The sequence below is a fragment of the Lampetra fluviatilis genome, chromosome 53 (genome assembly GCF_964198595.1).
Source record: "Lampetra fluviatilis chromosome 53, kcLamFluv1.1, whole genome shotgun sequence".
Taxonomy (NCBI): Eukaryota; Metazoa; Chordata; class Hyperoartia; order Petromyzontiformes; family Petromyzontidae; genus Lampetra; species Lampetra fluviatilis.
In genome coordinates this window covers 9836373-9853728 of record NC_136327.1, presented here as the reverse complement: position 1 = coordinate 9853728, position 17356 = coordinate 9836373, and the positions used below count along the sequence as shown (strand labels likewise).

The 17356-nt window shown below is 53.0% G+C and overlaps 1 protein-coding gene across 1 annotated transcript in view; it reads right to left on the bottom strand.

Annotated features, from left to right (window-relative positions):
• Positions 1-12282: 12282 nt before the first annotated feature.
• Positions 12283-17356, bottom strand: part of ME2 (malic enzyme 2) — a 76141-nt gene continuing 71067 nt past the window's right edge. The window contains exons 14-16 of the mRNA XM_078879382.1: positions 16144-16214; positions 15924-16022; positions 12283-13719 (exon numbers count right to left, since the gene is read on the bottom strand). Of these exons, the coding sequence (XP_078735508.1) occupies positions 13558-13719; positions 15924-16022; positions 16144-16214 (332 nt within the window). The 3' untranslated portion in view covers positions 12283-13557. The remainder of the gene's footprint in view (positions 13720-15923; positions 16023-16143; positions 16215-17356) is intronic.

The window sequence follows — 17356 nt, the reverse complement described above, 5'->3', positions numbered from 1 at the left end:
ACCACCATAACCAAACAACAAAAACATTGATGCAGATACGACACAACCACTGCATGAAGGGTCTTATCCCTCTGTGGGTGTGTGTGGGTGGGTGAGAGGCTGAGTGTGAAATGGACTCGAACCTGCACCTCTGCATTGCAAGTGCAGTGAGCTGACACCCCGCGTGTGGAGAGGTAAAGTTGTGGGTACGCCAACCTCGTTCCAACGGGTCCGGACCAGCGTGGAAGAGTAGACCAAATATTCAACATCGCGGCCTCAAGTAGAGGTCATTTCTGCCATGACAACAAATCCGTCCCTCCAGAGATACAAATAAACTAAATTTAACTCATCCCATCAGCCACAATCTGGCAGTGCCTCTCCTCATCATCATCAGCAGGGCCGCGCTCTGCTTGGAGCAGTGCCGTGAACTCAGCAGGCGCCTAGAGCGTGACGGCTGTGGACCAGGCGCCTCCTCTGCCTCCCCTCCCCACCACCGCCACTACTGATGTGTCCACACTGTGCAAAGTTCTCACCTTCTTCGGGCTGAGTCGACGTAGAGGAGGCCCAGCCAACGAGCCGTCGGTTCAGAAGCTTTCGCGAGCCACCGACGGTGGCCGTGAGCGGGAAACCAAATCAGCCGCTCGCCACCCACAATCCACAGCGCGCGCCGGCCGCCTCCACTCAGCCCTGGCCTAAGCGGAAGTAGCAGCGGGGGGAGGGGGGTGGAGCATGGGGGGTGAGGGAGCGGGTGGCGAGGGGGAGGGGCATGGGCGGGGGTTGCCAGGAAGGGGGGGGAAGGGGGGGGAAGGGGGGAGTCGTGACGGCGGGTCAGGGGGGGAATGGGGGGCAAAAGGGGGGGTCACGATGGTGGGGAGGGCGGGGGGGGGGTCACGATGGTGGGGAGGGCGGGGGGGGGGTCACGATGGTGGGGAGGGCAGGGGGGGTCACGATGGTGGGGAGGGCGGGGGTGTCACGATGGTGGGGAGGGCGGGGGGGTCACGATGGTGGGGAGGGCGGGGGGGTCACGAGGGGGGTCAGGCGGGTTGCAGGGAGAGCCAAGAAGGGGGTTCGCGAGGGGGGGGCATGGGAGGGGGGCATGGGGGGTCACGAGGGGGGGCAGGAGGGGGCATGGGGTGGGTCACGAGGGGGGGGCATGGTGTTAGTCACGAGGGGGGGGGGGCTGGGGGGACAAGGGGGTCGCGAGAGGGAGGGTAGAGTGGCATGGGGGGTTGAGGGGGGGCAAGGGGGGGGCGGCATGGGGGGTCACGAGGGGGGGGGGGCACGGGGGGCATGAGGGGGCCGCGAGGGGGAGGGCAGGGGGCATGGAGGGGGGTCACAAAGGGGAGGGGCAGGGGGGGCATGAGGGGGCGCGTGGGGGTCATGGGGGGGGTCGCGAGGGGGGGCATGGTGGGAGTCACGAGGGGGGGCTGGGGGGGCATGGGGAGGAAGTCGTGAGGGAGGGGCATGGGGGGGCATGGTTGGAGTTGTGAGGGGGAAGGAACAGGGCGCAAGGGGGGTCGCGTGGGGGAGGGTAGGGGTGCATGGGGGGTTGAGGGGGAGCATGGGGGGAGGCAAGGGGGTGACAAGGGGGGGTCGCGAGGGGGTGGCGGGGCCGCATTGGGGGTCACGAGGGGGGGCGCAGGGGTAGCAGGGGGGGCATGAGGGGGGCCGCAAGGGGGAGGGTGGGGGGCATTGGGGGTCACGAAGGGGAGGGGCAGGGGGGGCATGAGGGGGGTCGTGAGGAGGGGTATGGGGGGGGGTAGGGGGCATGGCGGGTTGAGGGGGAGCAAGGGGCGGCATGGATGGTAGCGATGGGGGGGCAAGGGGGGGCATGGGGGGCCACGAGGAGGGCAGGGGGGCAAGGGGGGAATCGCGAGGGGGGGCAGAGGGGGCATGGGGGGGTGGTCATGAGGGGGGGGGCAAGGGGGGGTTGCAAGGAGGAGGGCAGGGGGGGCAATGGGGGGTGAGGGGGAGCATGGGGGGGGGGTTCGTTAGGTGGAGGGAAAGGGGGGGCATAGGGGGTCGTGACATGGGGGATTGCGAGTGTGGAGGGGTGGGGGGGCAAATGGGGGGGTCGTGAGGGGGTGGGCAGGGGGCATGGGCGGGTCACGATGGGGGGGAAGGAGGGCAGGGGGGGCATGGGGGGGTAGCGAGGGGGAAGGAAATAGCGGGCCATGGGGGGGGGTGGTCGCGAAGGGGGCCATAGGGGGGTGGGTGGGAGCATTGGGGAGTCGCGAGGGCAGGAGGGGCATGGGGGGGGGGGCATGGGGGGTTCGCGAGGGGGGGGGAAATGGAAGGTGGTCACTTTAAGATGTTTTCTTGTTCATGTTTTTGTTTTTTGTTTGTTGCGGTTGCACCGATTCAAGAGCCGAATGGCTCACAGGGCTATACCTAATAAATGAACTTGAACTTGAAGGGGGGGCAGGGGGGGCATGGGGAAGTAGCTCATGGCTGTTACGTCACGGGGGGCGTGGTTACCTTGTACCGCCCCCACGTCTCGCATCATGAGCTTTCCACTGGCAGTTTGGCCGTTAGAGACGTGCCGACAGACCCCTGAGCAGGTGAGGAGTGGAACTGAGCTGTGGGTGAGTGGTGGCGGTGTGAGTCTCTCTATGTGAGTCTGTGTGTGAGACTCTGTATGAGTCTGTGTGTGAGACTGTGATGCCACAGCAACGGAGCTCTGCCGGCGCTGCTGCCCCCTCGCAACCCGTCACACGAGCACACACACATACCCCCACGTAGGACCTCGTGGGGGAATCACCTGGCCTCTGGGTTTTCACCCGAGAGCCCCCCTCGTGGTGGTGCTCCACGGTTTCTCGGGGCCAGCGAATTGGCAGATTCCCCCCAGGTCAAATTGCACCGCGGCGCAGTGGATTGACTTAAAATTGCATGACCACGGCGAGCCACTGAGGAACCGCGGTGAGGGTACTCCCAGCACAGGGAAGGGGAGCCTTGGGGGGAGCCGAGCTTCCAGCGGGCAGCGACAGATAGTGGGGGCGGGGTAGCGGGCAGCGCCAAATAGTGGGGGCGGGGTACCGAGCAGGCTGATGGTACGCCGAATGGGCCGGAGCTGAGCCAAATAGTGGGGGCATGGTACGGACGCGTACACAAGGGACTTGGGCGCAATGGGCCTGAGGTTGAGCGAAATAGTGGGGGCGGTGTACCGGGCGGGCTGGGAGGTGCTCCGTCTGTATACCCACGCAGACAAGCGTCAGGATTGGCTGGGAGGGCCCGCCAGCTTAGCCGGGGAGTCCTTTGATGTAGGACGGGATAAACGCAGGACAGAGGAGCACCGCGAGGGAGTCTTCACTTCAAGTCAGCGATCCAGGCAGTCAAACTCCACTCGAGCGTCCGAGTGACGCGTCCGAGCGCAGCTGGAACACGACAAAGGCTGGGACCTCCTGCACCCCCGTCTCTCCGACTCCCAGCACGACCGTGAGTACGTAAAAGGGGTGAGGGATAGCGTGAGGGCTCCCCGAGGGCTTAGTGAGAGATAGATGAGGAGGGTTGGGAACAGCCAGGTGAGACGCTGCTCGCTGGGTGGTTTCAGCTCCAGGTCACGTGGTATTTACTTGCAGTTGCACCGGGAATAAACTCTAGCATAGAATGCCGACGTTGCGTGGTTTATTTGGGTGTGGAGAGGTACTGGGAGGGGTGTGGCGCAGGCGTGAACAACGGGTGAAACGTGTGAAGCAGCCTCTATTCGATTGTCATTGTATTTTTGTGCCGCACTAACCCCGCGCATTTTACGCAGTGGGGTCTCGTTGCGACGCTCGCCTTAAGGGTGTCGGCCGGTGCGTAATTCAAGCACGTGGTGCTGCTGGTGGTGGTAGTGCTGGTGGTGGTTGTTGTTGGTGACTGCGCCCGCGCCCGCAGCAGCGTTCACGGGTATGCACGCGCAAGGAGTCACCTCCGAGCATTTTTGGCGCGTGCACGTGGTGGGCAGCAGGTCCGGGTGTGCGCGCGCCCGCAGCCCCCGCAGGGTGAGGGCTGGTTTACGCGGGGGGGTGGGAGGCCAGTTTAACGTGAGGCGGTGGAGGGACAGCCACGAGCCATGTTTCACAGGGAGGGAGCTGGTGCGGGGAGGCCGATGACTCGATCCGATCGGTGGCAGCCCGGCGTGAAGAAGAGGAGGTCGAGGGGGAAGAGGAGGAGGGGGGCATCAGCCGCCACATAATGGTGTCAGAGGTGGTACGATCCCCCACACCTCCAAGGGAAAGAGGGGCTTCACTCCAAGCCAAGGTGAGATGTGTATTCACCGGCCAAGGGATTCCTTCATGGAAGTCGTTTGCCCGCAACATTACATGTGCTAAAGATATGAATGGGTTGAAGGAGACCGGGCTTGGCTTCATTGCCCTCAGGTGCCCCTGGCAACGTCTCCTAAGTTGCTTAAACCCTGGAAGGGTCCCGTCGAGATTGTCCGCGTGCTCCGCCCCCAGTGTGTTAGAATTCTGTTCAGAAAACGCTCATGGTATGTCCACCCCTCATGCCTCAAACCTTTCACTCCTCACACCTCCATGCCACTGTATATGGGCCGAGAACGTGTTGTGTCCGACGAGTCGGGTCAGGTGCCGGGGGAGTCTAACCCTCAGCCCAGTCATGTCATTCCGTCTTCTGGAGCCACAGGAGTGAAGTCGTCCCAGCCGCCTGTGACGGCGGATTCGGGGGTCGGCGGGTCACCGGCCGTCCTGTGCGTCCTGCCTCCACAGGCCCCTTCTGCTCCGGATGGGCCGGCCTTTGGGACTCGTTCTAAGTCCCGGAGATTTTCTTGAACCATCACGAACCTTGCCCCCACGCCACCCACTCACCTTGCGCCGTGTTGACAACCGTCGGTCACTTGTTGTTTCTCTGTTGTTCCGAAAAGGCGGGTGGGGCATGAGGGGTCTTCATGTATATATGTTCTGGTATTCCCTTGTACAGGTGGGCTGGGGTATTTATTAAGGGTTCGCCTGCATTTATTTTTGTTACTCGCGTTCGCACAATGAGGCACACATACACTTTGTTTGGTTATTGTTGTATTGTTGCCAGCCGGGTTGGCTGGATGCTACGAAGAGGGGGGTTAATGTAGTGCCGTAGATGGGCTGCACTTACCTGCAATGGTGGACGAGGCCCATCTAGGGCGGTACCTCGTACTGCCAGGGGAGGGGCTGCAGTGCCAGCCTAAGAGGGGAGGGGCTGCTGGGGGCTCAGGATCCCACACAGCTAAGCCCCTTGGCGCCCCAATGGGGGGAGGGGGGCTGCGGGGGATCTGGGATCCCACACAGCCCCACCCCTCGATGGGAAAGGGGCATAAAAGAGGACCTCCCCAGCCGATCTGGATCCAGTTGAAGACAGAAGCCGAAGACCAGCTAGATAGGACCCTTAGACCCCTAGCCCAGCTGTTCTTAGCAGGGCCGGGACTCTGTGCAGCTCAGTGGTGAGACACTGGGAATCCCTGGCCCGACGTCCTTGTAAGGGCTGGGTCCAGTGGGTCAGTGGTCGGAACTCGCACCCTGGCTAGGGCGAGTTAGAATAGCCTCCCCCTAGGCACCCATAGCCAGAGGACCCTGAGTGTAGTCCTGTGTCAGGGCAAATTATCCCGGAGGCAGTACCTCCCCAGACAGTGGTGTAGGAGGACAGTAACCCTGAGTGTGGTGTTAATAAAGTATTGCCTCCAAGAACCGTCTCCGATGTCTCCTGAATCCACAACACTACACTTGTATCCACGCTCTTGCGGCCGTGGCAGAGGGAAGTAGATTTACCAAAGGGGAGGGAGGCAGGATAACGTGGCTAGGCGGCAGAGAGCCAGCCACGAGCCATGTCCCACAGAGAGGACGCTGGTGCGGGGAGGCCGATGACTCGATCGGCGGCAGCCCGGCGTGCAGGAGAGGAGGAAGAAGGGGGAGAGGAGGAGGGGGAGCATCAGCCCCAGCAAACTCTAGGGGCTGGAAAGGGCTTTGTTTTATTGTTCGAAGTTGGTTAGCTTGATGCATTGTCATCAAAATATTTTAATTCTTTGAAGGTCTCAGATTAAATAGCCAATGGGCATTGTCATGCTCCAGTGAGACCACATGTGTCAATATTTACTCTCATTTTGTAAAAGTGGAAGCTTTTACCATGACAGTGATCTCGACCACATCAATTCCATACACCCAGCCATCAGATTCACCATGGAAGTCGAAAAAGATGGCAAGCTACCCTTTTTGGATGTCCTAATTAAAAGGAGACCTGATGGTTCAATGAGCCACTCTGTCTACAGGAAAGCCACCCATACGGATGCTTACCTAAAACCGGATTCCCACCACCATCCATCCCAGAAGAATTCCCTCATCAAGACTCTATACCATAGAGCCCAATGCATCTCCGACCAGGAACACATTGCCAGTGAACTCAAACACGTACGCCAAGCTCTTAAGGCTAATGGTTACTCCGACTACACAATCCGCAAAGCCATCACTCCAACTATCAAGAAGGATTCTGTTGAGGAGCCTTTCAAGACCATCACCTTACCCTACATTGCTGGGGTCACAAAAAAGATCTCCAAAATCCTGAAAAAACACAAGATCCAGGTCCGATTCAACACAGTACATAAAACCCGTGATCTGGTCCCGTCTGTAAAATGTGGTTCCAGACATACAGTACCCTGGCGTCTACAAACTAAGTTGCCTCTGTGGTAGCAGTTACATTGGAGAAACCAAACGACATGTCTCGGACCGCATCCGTGAACATAAAGCAGACTTGAAACACGGTAGGACAAACACCTCAGCCGTGGCAGATCACTGTTACTATTCAGTGGGCTCACATGATATTGACTTCTCCAAGACAGAGGTTCTCTGCAAGCCATCTGGCTACCATGAGAGATTCGTTCATAAGGCGATCCACATAAACAAACACAGAGACAATTTCAACCGAGAAGATGGATTCTGGCTCAGCAATCATTGGAAGGACATAATAAACCATTTCAGATCTTAACTGAGTGTGTTCACGTTTTCGGTGACTTTCAGACCGCAGTCCACTCATTGGCATTGACTATATAGCTTGTATTCTCCGCACGGAATGGATTCTTTGCTCCGCTGCAAGTCTCCGACCCCCACTCTCACATTGACATATTTCGTTGCTTCCTCTTAGTATCTTTCACGCGACGGTCAATGGTATAGTGCAGGGGTCTGCAACCTTTAAGACATAAAGAGCCACTTGGACCCGTTTCCGAAGGAAAAAATAAACTGGGAGCCGCAAAACCATTGCAACTATTAAAACAAATATAACACTGCATATATTGTTTCTTACCTTATTGCTATATACAGGATCGTGCAGTCAGCTGTCAATCTGAATAAAAAAAGGACTTTTTCACTTAACAATGTAAAACATATTTTTGCAAATTAATAGCTAAATTACCTGGTTAATGGGATTTTTACTCCTGAACCTCAGTGCACAGTGTCTGCACATCAGGGCTGTAAGACGTCACCTTCATTTTCACACAGGCTTGCAAGCTGTCATCTGTGAGGCGTGATCGATGTTTGTTTTTAATATAGTTCATGTTGGAGAAGACCTGCTCACATACATATGTGGAGCTGAAGATCGACAGGACTCCAAATGCATACTTTTTCATGTTTATATAAGTGTTGGGGATGGCATTCCATGTTTCGAATACAAGTTTGTCCTGTTTGGGAAGGTTTTCAATATCACTCCATTTATGATTCTGAGCCAGAATGGCCTTCTGACGGGCAACATCCTCAAGAGTAGCGGTCAAGCATTTGAACTTGGACACCCATATATCTTTGTCGGCTATATCGGCCAGTTCCATCTCAAGATCAGGTTGACTTACACCTGCAAATGCAGTCATATTCAATAGGGATGGATCGATCGCCAGGGGAGTGACAGGGAAGGATAATGTCGTTTTTTCCTCTCTGAACTCACAGAATCGTTTCCCAAACGAACTTTGCATTGTGGTGATTGCAGACTTGAAATATTCCAAATTTATCGTATCATGACTTTGTTTGAACTCTCTCAAAGAGGGAAAGTGAGACAGTGTACCTCTCTGTAAATCTTTGACAAACACTGTCAACTTGCGCTCGAATGCCAAAACCTCCTCCAGCATGTGCAGGGCTGTGCCTCCTTTCCCCTGAAGGGTTGTATTTAGCGTGTTTAGATGTGCTGTCATGTCTACCATAAAATGTAATTTTTCCAGCCACTCTGGCTGTTCCAGCTCAGCAAAGGTGAGCTCTTTGCTGCCCAGGAAGGTTTTTACTTCTTCCAAACATGTGACAAAGCAACCGCAACGTTATTGCCTGTCACCGGGCGGGCAGTGTGGAGCGGAGCGGCGACCTGTCAGCAGCGGCAACGCCAGAGCAGGTGTCACAGTGCGCCTCCTCCCCTCGCTAGCATCCGCCCCGGAGCCGCGGTCAAGGTTCAAAAGAGCCGCATGCGGCTCCGGAGCCGCAGGTTGCCGACCCCTGGTATAGTGTATAGCGGATTGTATAATAATAAATAGTATAAAATTGTAATGTTTAATACAATGTACAAAGTAATATATAGTATCGTAATTGTATAGTGAATATACAGCAGTGTGATATACAGTAGGGTGGGTAGAATACATAGTGTAATATTACAATGGTGTATAGTAATACAGTATATAATTTAATGTTGGGTTTGTCTATGGCAGTATATAGTACGGTGTAGACCCGTGTGATGTAAGAGAATAAAGTTTAGCTGGAAGCATATTATATTTTTTGCGACATAGAATTGTAATGTATTACTTACTGTTAGTAGCTCAGCTTATTGGAGAGTATATTTAGTATACTGATGATACTATGTAGTTTATACTTTAGTTGTTTACGTGGTGGTTTAGTTACTGCAGCTACAGACTATTAACATTCCTTCCCTTTATTAATGCTTCCCCCTATCCCCTCCCTTTGATGCTGCTAATCCTGCATAATGCACGGGCAAAACATAACTTTAAACCCCTCGCCAAACCTACGCATTTCTCAAGTAGTACTAAGCGCATATCTGCATTTCCCATATGCTAAAATTCCTCTTGATATGCAAATTCTGTTGTCAAGGCGCTCTTCCTCCTCCCTCCCAGCTTAAATATACGCTCCAAGCCTGGGGTGTGTCATTCAGACTCTGTCGTCTCGACAGACCTGTTCTTCACCTGAGGACGGCTGCTTGCCTTGTGGCCAAAACGTCGTGAGAATTATTTGATTGGTTTATTTTTATTATTTTATTATTTCCATTCTACGTGACTTTACCGAAAGAACCAATAAGATGAATCCCTGCAGTCACGAAAGCTTTGAATCAAGTTTGAACCACCTGTACGGGGAGGGTGTAAGTTGTTTTCGCTCTCTGTCAAATTTCACACTTAACTGGAGATCGTAATTAGCCCAGCTATGCGTTAACTGTGTTAGCCGACTCTTGCATTGCATTACATTTCCAATTTTTTAAAATAAGTTTGTTTTCTCAAACGGCCTATTTCTCTCTCAAAAATTTACCAGGCTCTCAGAGGTCCATTCGCTCTTTCTCTCCCCCCAGACGCTTCGGGTTGGATTTCCACACCTCTCTGTGTCTCTGTTCGTCAAATTTCACACTTAAATTCCAATTTTACCAATCTTTGGAGATCGTAATCAACCAGGCTATGTGTTAACTGTGTGTTAGCCGACTCTCTGTGTTGCATTACATTACATTTCCAAAAGGTTTACTAAATTGTAATCTCAAACTATTTCTCTCTCTAAAATTTACCAGGCTATCCTCATAGGGGCATTCGATCTTCTTTCCCTCGGTCGCTTCGAGGTGAATTGGCAAGAACACGAGGACACAAGCGCATTTTGTCTCTATACTCATCCCACTGATTAAGTATGTCTAAAGACGAAAAACATGTTCTGCGAAGCTTGACATAAACCATGCCTGTAAATAATTATTCCTGCCTTGTTAAGTGGTGCTCCGCTGCCGTCCGTGACCATAATTGTTTGCAAACGGCGCTCCTGTGCTGCACAGCTCAAACACGTAGGGATCCTGGAGCAGCTGAAGAAATTCAAGTTGGAGGAGCTGGTCATGCCACCGCTTCGAAAACCAAGATGCCGACATCAGGTACCACCTCTCCGTGCCTCCCCCATGACCCGGTCTCCTCTCCACTCGTGCAACATCACGCATTCACTTGCTCGCCCAAAGCAGTGGACGCCATCCACTGGCCTGCACAGGCAAAATAGAAATGGTTGTTTGTTGACCTGTCATGGTAGTCCAGGAAGCGGCGTGTGTTTCGATGCTATCTGTTGGACGGGAAACTTTGTTTTTCCGTTACCCGGCCGCGCCATTGTTGGATGTGCAAGCTTGCATTTGTGTGAAATTGAGTGCACGAAAAGGCGCTCACAAATCCATCGCTCTGACCTAAGCGAAACGACCCCTCATCCTGGCACGAGGTCTCTGATTGTCTCAATTAAATACTTTAACTATAGAATTGGAGGCACAAAGGCTAACAACTCAGTGGTTTTATAGATTATATACTGTTCTTGCAACTTATTGCTTGAAGACAATGTTGGTTAAGTGGTATTAAATAACGTGCTTAAAATAGTTCACCACTTCCAACGTGCTGCAAAGCGTCCATCACATACGTTTTCTTTCATTGTATAATTGTACTGGACCATGGACCAAATATTGTCTTGAGTCAAGCTGCAAGGCTCTTGGGTTTAACTTGGCAGCAGAGGATTGTGTAAAGGCACAGAGGAAATTAGGACCTTTGGGGGGTTTGGTAGCAAGGACGGTGCCAGTTAGTGCAATCGCCCTGTGCTCGTGTCCCATTTCTCACATGCGTGCATGTGTGCGTGTTTCAACAGCGCCATACAAATACGGTTACCTACTCTCAAGAAGTTGGTGAGTGCCCACAGATGCCTTTCCTCACACCTTCTCACCTCCTTTCGAGATTCATGTTTCCAAACATTCTGGTTTACCCACACATTCATAAATATTAATAATCATAAGTTCGTTTGCCAAATACAACCATTGAAACGCTCTTGAAACAGTTCACCATTACCAGCGATGTGCAATCCACTGCTGGATGAAGCTCTCCTCAAGCCGCTGCTATTTGATTTGATCTTTGGATGTAATAATCCACCTCATACCAGCACAGCAGCTGATTTCATAATTCAATCTCCTCGGTGGACATCTATTGGATGCGTTCCATCCGTTAGTTGCCACTCCCATCATTATTTATCACAACCATTATCACCTTCATAATTGCCATCGTCGCCATGATCACCATCACCACTACCAATTTCATTATCACCATCAGGATGGTCAGCAGCTACTGCAGCTGAATGTAACCTCAACCACGCTGGACGAAATGCCTGAGTTGGCTTCCAACCCTGCAACAGCCTCAAACCCTGTGGTGGCTTTCAACCTTGCGGCTGCCTCCAACCTTGCGAAAGGCCCCCCAAGCTTGCGAAGGCCCCTAAGCTTGTGAAGGCCCCCAAGTTTGCCAAGGCCTCCAAGCCTGCGTAGGCCTCCAAGCCTGCGGAAAATTCCACTCCTGCAGCGGCCTCCATGCCCGAGGCAATCAATGTAACATATACGGAGCAGCAAATGTTGCAGTTCTCCAACTCGGGGATTAACGTCTGATGGTCACTGATTTGAGTGAGCATGTGTGAGGCAATACGGCCCAGCGTGGCTAAGTTATTCTCCCAGCACCTTGAGGGCCGTGCAGCTCTGTGGACCCAGCCCCTTCCATTCTTTCCTGCCCCTTTCTTCCCTTGAGTTACATTCAATTTTACCAGGTTAATAATGTATGCTTGGTTTAGTTGATGTACATCCCAAGTTGATTTCTATTACACGCTTTCTTTTAACTCACGGTCTGTCGTTGTTTTCGTTGTATCCTCAAATCTTGTAACTCAAAATTTACCCACTTCCCAATGTGGTATCGACTTGGTATACTTACGTCATACTGATGAAAATACTATATTCTATCATAAAAAACACATTTTAAACGTTCTCTTTTATATGTTATGTTTCGGCTTGGGTCTAATTGTCCACGGTCAACTGACGTTGGCTGTAAATCACCACGGTTCCTTACATTATGCCAAGCTTCAGGGACACTTCCTGGAGTTGTGGAGTTCTTCCATTATTAGTAGGGTACATTTAATTAAAGCGTGTTTTTAAATTTAAAAAAGAAAATATTACTTATTTTCATCACTGCCATTGCCTCCCTTAATGCCACTACCTCCATCATCACCCTAACTGCCTTTACCTCAATAATCACCATCACCTCCATAATTACTGCTACCACCTCCATTGCCACCATCACCGCCTATAATTGCCACCACCACTTTCACCGCCAGCATGGACATGAGCACCCAGTGCTCCTGCGCTTTATTAGTCTCACGAACGCAGCAGCAAAAAAAATCTAGAAATGGACATGGACGTCCACATGAAGGCTGAGCGAGTGTACGGCACGCGGCTTCATAAATACCAGGGGGGTGGGGGGCGTGGGGAGTTCTACATTCATCGACACCGCGAGAACCTCTGCCAGACAAGAAACGCTACGAACACCGAGGTGAAGGCATGGGGGGGGGGGGTGTGCCTAGCGACCCCCTCCTCAGAGGACGGTTGTAGGTCCCTGGTGCAAATGTGTGAAGGTGCGTCAAAGAGTGTGTGCGTACGTAAGGATCTCTAAATACGTAGGGACGTATAAGTGTGTGATTAAGGATACATGGGTGTGTATGGTTTATGTGTGTCCATTCCTGAATGTTCTCACACATGCTTATCAGTGTGCCAGAGTGTAAACTAAACTAAAACTTTTTTTTTATTTTACCCGGTAAGGCCCACTGAGCTACGTATCTCTTTTTCAGAAGCGACCTCACCACAAATGATAGCGCAACGAAGTGGCTTATCATGTGGATATTTATAGTAGCCAAATACTCTAAACGCATGTTTCTAAATGTGGAGGGAAAAACTGGAGGACCTGGAGAAAAATCCACGCGACCATGAGGAGAGAGACACGCAAACTCCAAATATACAGGCATCAGGGACAGGATTGAACTCACAACCTCCTGTGTACCAGGCGAGGTAGTTGACATCTCACCACTGCGGTGTAAGGGTGTGTATGGGTGTGAGGAAGCAGGCGTGTATCAGGATGTTTATGGGTAAGTGAGCGAGTAGGAGTGTGTACCGGTGTGTATGTGGGAGCAGGAGTGTGTCAAGGTGTGTGGGAGCAGGAGTGTATCAGGGTGTGTGGGAGCAGGAGTGTGTCAAGGTGTGTGGGAGCAGGAGTGTGTCATTGTGTGTACAGGTGTGTAGGGGTGTGTCATGGTGTTAACGGGAGTGTACAGGTGTGAACGGCTATGTACTGATGTGTCCAATCTGTACACATCCGTACATCGCCGTTCACAGCCGTGTGTGGGTGTATACAGGTGTGTACGGGTGTATACGGGGGTGTATGGGTGTATATGGGGCTGTACTGGGCTCAGGCCCCGTTGATTCAAAAGGCCGCCCTCAGCGTCACAGTCGTCTCACTGGGGCACCCGTCCCAGATGCAGCGTCGTTGCTGCAACCGTGCCACACGCAGGGGCCGCTGGGCCCGCATATACGTGCGTACGTGCCACTGGAGCATGGCACCTAGTTGAGTTTGGGCGTGCGCGGGGACGTGGGCCAGTCGTAGATGTCGGGCAGGAAGGAATCGTACTCCGTGGTGTAGAGCTTGGAGCGCACGTATGCGTCCTTGTCGTGCGGCTCCGGGTAGTGGAACGCCATGTTGTTGGCGTAGACGAACTGGGACACCTGGTGGGCAGGGGAGGGCAGTAGGAGAGGGTGACAGGGTCAGCGCAAGTAGGGGGGCCCGCGCGGGCACGTGGGACGCGCGGTGGGAAGAACGCACGACGGAACACGTGCACACGCAACACATACACAAACAGCACACACAGCGCACACGCAACATGGTACGTAATACACGCACACATTGTGTACACACAAGACACACACGCACATACGTAGCGCAAACATACAAAACATGCACACAGCATACACACACACACCCAAACATTCATATCTCAAACAAAACACCCAAACATTCATATCTCAAACAAAACACAACAACCGCCATTCACCAGTAAATGGTGGTGACGTCACCACGGCGCTTGTGCCATGCTAGGTTCACTTTGAGGTCACGTGAAGTGTCAAAGACCTGCTGGCAAGAGGTCACAGAACAGACCCAGGTGCCATTGGTTGACCGACTGAGATGACTGGCAGATGCACCAACTATTTTACCCACTCTGCCAACTTTTTTTAGCCGCCCAGCGCTCCACTCGTTGTTGCGAGCGTCCCCCCTCTACCCTCCGCTGTTGCTGGAGGGCAACTGCCTCCAACTCCCCAACAGCGGAAATGCTTAGTAAACCTGCATATCTGACCTTGTGGGTTGGAGATTGGATCGACAGTTTTTTCTCTATGCAGTACTGCACGGCTCTCAGAACCTCCGAGTAAAGGCTGCGGTAAGTCCCCTCATTTTCCAACGTAAGATGCTGTAGATGGTGTAAGTGGGCCTGTCACTTTTTCTAAACTTGCCAGTACTGAACCTCATCCATTTCCCCTCGGCATCAGGAGGAGGGGGGGAAGATGCCAACTCCACCTGCAAGCGATGATGATAGTATCGCTTACAACCTTCATGAGCTAGGCGAGACCAGGCTGTGGTTTTGAATGGGTCTGAGGTGGATGCCCACCACCATATTGAAAGAATGGCAGCCACATTTTACAGGTGACAAGCTGATGGCCTGGGCATATCAGCTCAACGGGAGGTGCTGGTGTCAAGGATATGGGCCCGCATTCACTGTTCCGTCACTAAATAGTCCAGCAGGTGTTCTTGCTTGAACCCAGTGTGCATTCATGACGTTGTATGGATGTCGGAACAGCGTGTTGGTGATTAAAAGCCCATACAAACCCATGGGCTGCACAAAAATATAGCAGCCTCCTGTCGTTGTTATTGAGCTGATTTGGTCATTGCCTTCCAATCACTGCAGCCCAGGTTCCTGCGTTATTGACCCACTCGTGCATTAAGTCACCCAACTGGACGACTATCTCGAGGGCCACATTAGCTACCACCTTTGACAAGAGGTCATAGAAGGAATCAGACGCATCTGCTTTGCCTGCATCTCTCTACTGATGTTCATTTTCAGTGGCAGCGTAAGCCACCGATCACCATTTCTCGCCTCCCGAGTCCACAGTAGCCTGGAACTCAGATTCAAACATCTCACCACCACGCACCCACGCCCCCTTCATTATTTGCTTCAGAAGAAGAGCCACTCCCTGTTGTTTGGTGGTTTCCTGCCCTGAGTGGAGGACTCTCTACCCCTCATGATGACTGGAAACAGAACCAGTCTACTAGACCTCCTGTATTCCACAGATGTCCAGGCGGTACCGGTCCAGCTCCCGACAGAGGAATGGAAACCTCTCCTCCGCAGTAAGAATTCAGAAATTCCATTTGGCGGACCTCAGTAGTTTCCTGCAGTTTTTAAAGGAACTCCAGTGATCTGGCTCCGATAATGGAGTTTGGCCAGGAGACGTCAGATGCCTGTTCCACCGGGATCTCCGACACAAGCTTGTTTTGATCTTTTATTCGTGGTTTAGTGGTACTTGAATTGAAAGTAGAGAAGTTGCCAGCCCCTTGCACAAGTCCGCTATATCGGCTCCAAACAACATGAGGGGAACTAGAGGATAGAATCGGCCTTCCCCCCCAATGGCATTGCTCAAAAGTCACCACAGTGCTCCCGAGCCGCAAGCACCGAGGAGGTGGGGGTTGTTTTTCCGGTCATGTATACATTTACACAGACATATGCATGCAGCGTACACACCACACACACATGCACAGACCATGCACATAACATGCACATAACATGCACATAGCATGCACATAGCATGCACATAACATGCACATAGCATGCACATAACATGCACACACACAGGGCAAGCGGGGAATGGAGTGGATGCAGCACCTTGACGGCGATGTTGATGGACACCTCTTGAATGTCGGAGAGGGGCGGATACAGGAGACCTTGGCTCAGTGACTCCTCGGTCACCTGCTCAGCCAGAGTCTGCGGGGCGGGGAGGGCCGGGAGGAAGTCTCTCTTGAACACCCGATAATGTGGGTGACACATGGGTGTAGGTGAGGGCAGCGCGCAGACGGGGGCTACGTGCAGGTGAAGGTGACAATACCTTGGCCGCCTCGAGGAACACCTTGTCCTTAATGTGGCGCACGCCGCAAAGAATCATGGCCAGGGCCACGCCTGCCAAGGGCACACACGTACACGCACATAAACGGACGCATACACATATACGTAAAGCAATGCATGCACACATACACACACAGGCACGTGCACACACGACGTTACACACACACACATACAATGTGTTTCAGCATAAAAAGTGTGAGCATGGGGTGTATGTGTGTGCTGCAGTGTGTGCGTAGTAGTTTAACGCGCGCCAAAGGGGGTAATTGTATACACGTGCGGGTTGGGAACAGTGGGGTCGAATCGGGACATGCTGTTGTTGCTGGGGGCCAACGAGTGAGTCGGAGATGGCCCGTTAGGCAATTATGGATGCAGGGCAGTGATTGGCCAGTTGTTGTTGTTGAATACAAGGTGGCACCTCAAAGTCTGAGAATGGAGACAGGTGGCAGGGGGGCCGGGGGTGCGGGGCGTTAGGTGGGACGCCAACTAATTAATTGGGAATTAATGAGGAGGGGGATAAATAGGGGCGCGTCAGAGCAAGAGGGGGAGTTGTGCTGGGAGCTGGACGGAGTCGGTCGGAGCAGAAGAAGAAGCATAGAGTAGCAGTGGAGAAGAAGAAGAAGCATAGAGTAGCAGTGGAGAAGAAGTGTAGGGTAGCAGTAGAGACGGAGAAGCTGAACGAGAGAGATAGTCAGACAGACGGAGAAGCCGAACGAGAGAGATAGTCGGAGTGAGACGGAGAAGCCGAACGAGAGCGACAGTCGGAGTGAGACGGAGAAGCCGAGAGAGAGCGACGGCTGGAGTGGGACGGGGAAGCAGAGAAGGGAGTCGGGAGAGACGGAGAGAGAGAGGGAGGAACGGAGCGAGCGAGGCCAGCGAAGCGCGGCGAGCGAGCGGAGAACGCGTTAAAGGACGGTGGCGAAATGTGCTGTGTTGGACAAATAAAGTGTCGACAGAAAAGGAAGAAGTTGTCCGCGTAAAGTTCAGCACTACGTGTGTGAGAGGATGTCACTCCTCTGTCAGGAGCGGGACCGATAATGCCTGGAACTTTGCAGTATTCAGGAGGTCCAGTGGACTGGCTCTGGCTCCAGTCACCATGAAGGGTAGACAATCCTCTAATCGGGGCAGGAGACTGCCAAACAACAAGGAGTGGCTATTCTTAGTGTAGTGGTGGTGTTGACGTGCGCCGACAGTGATGG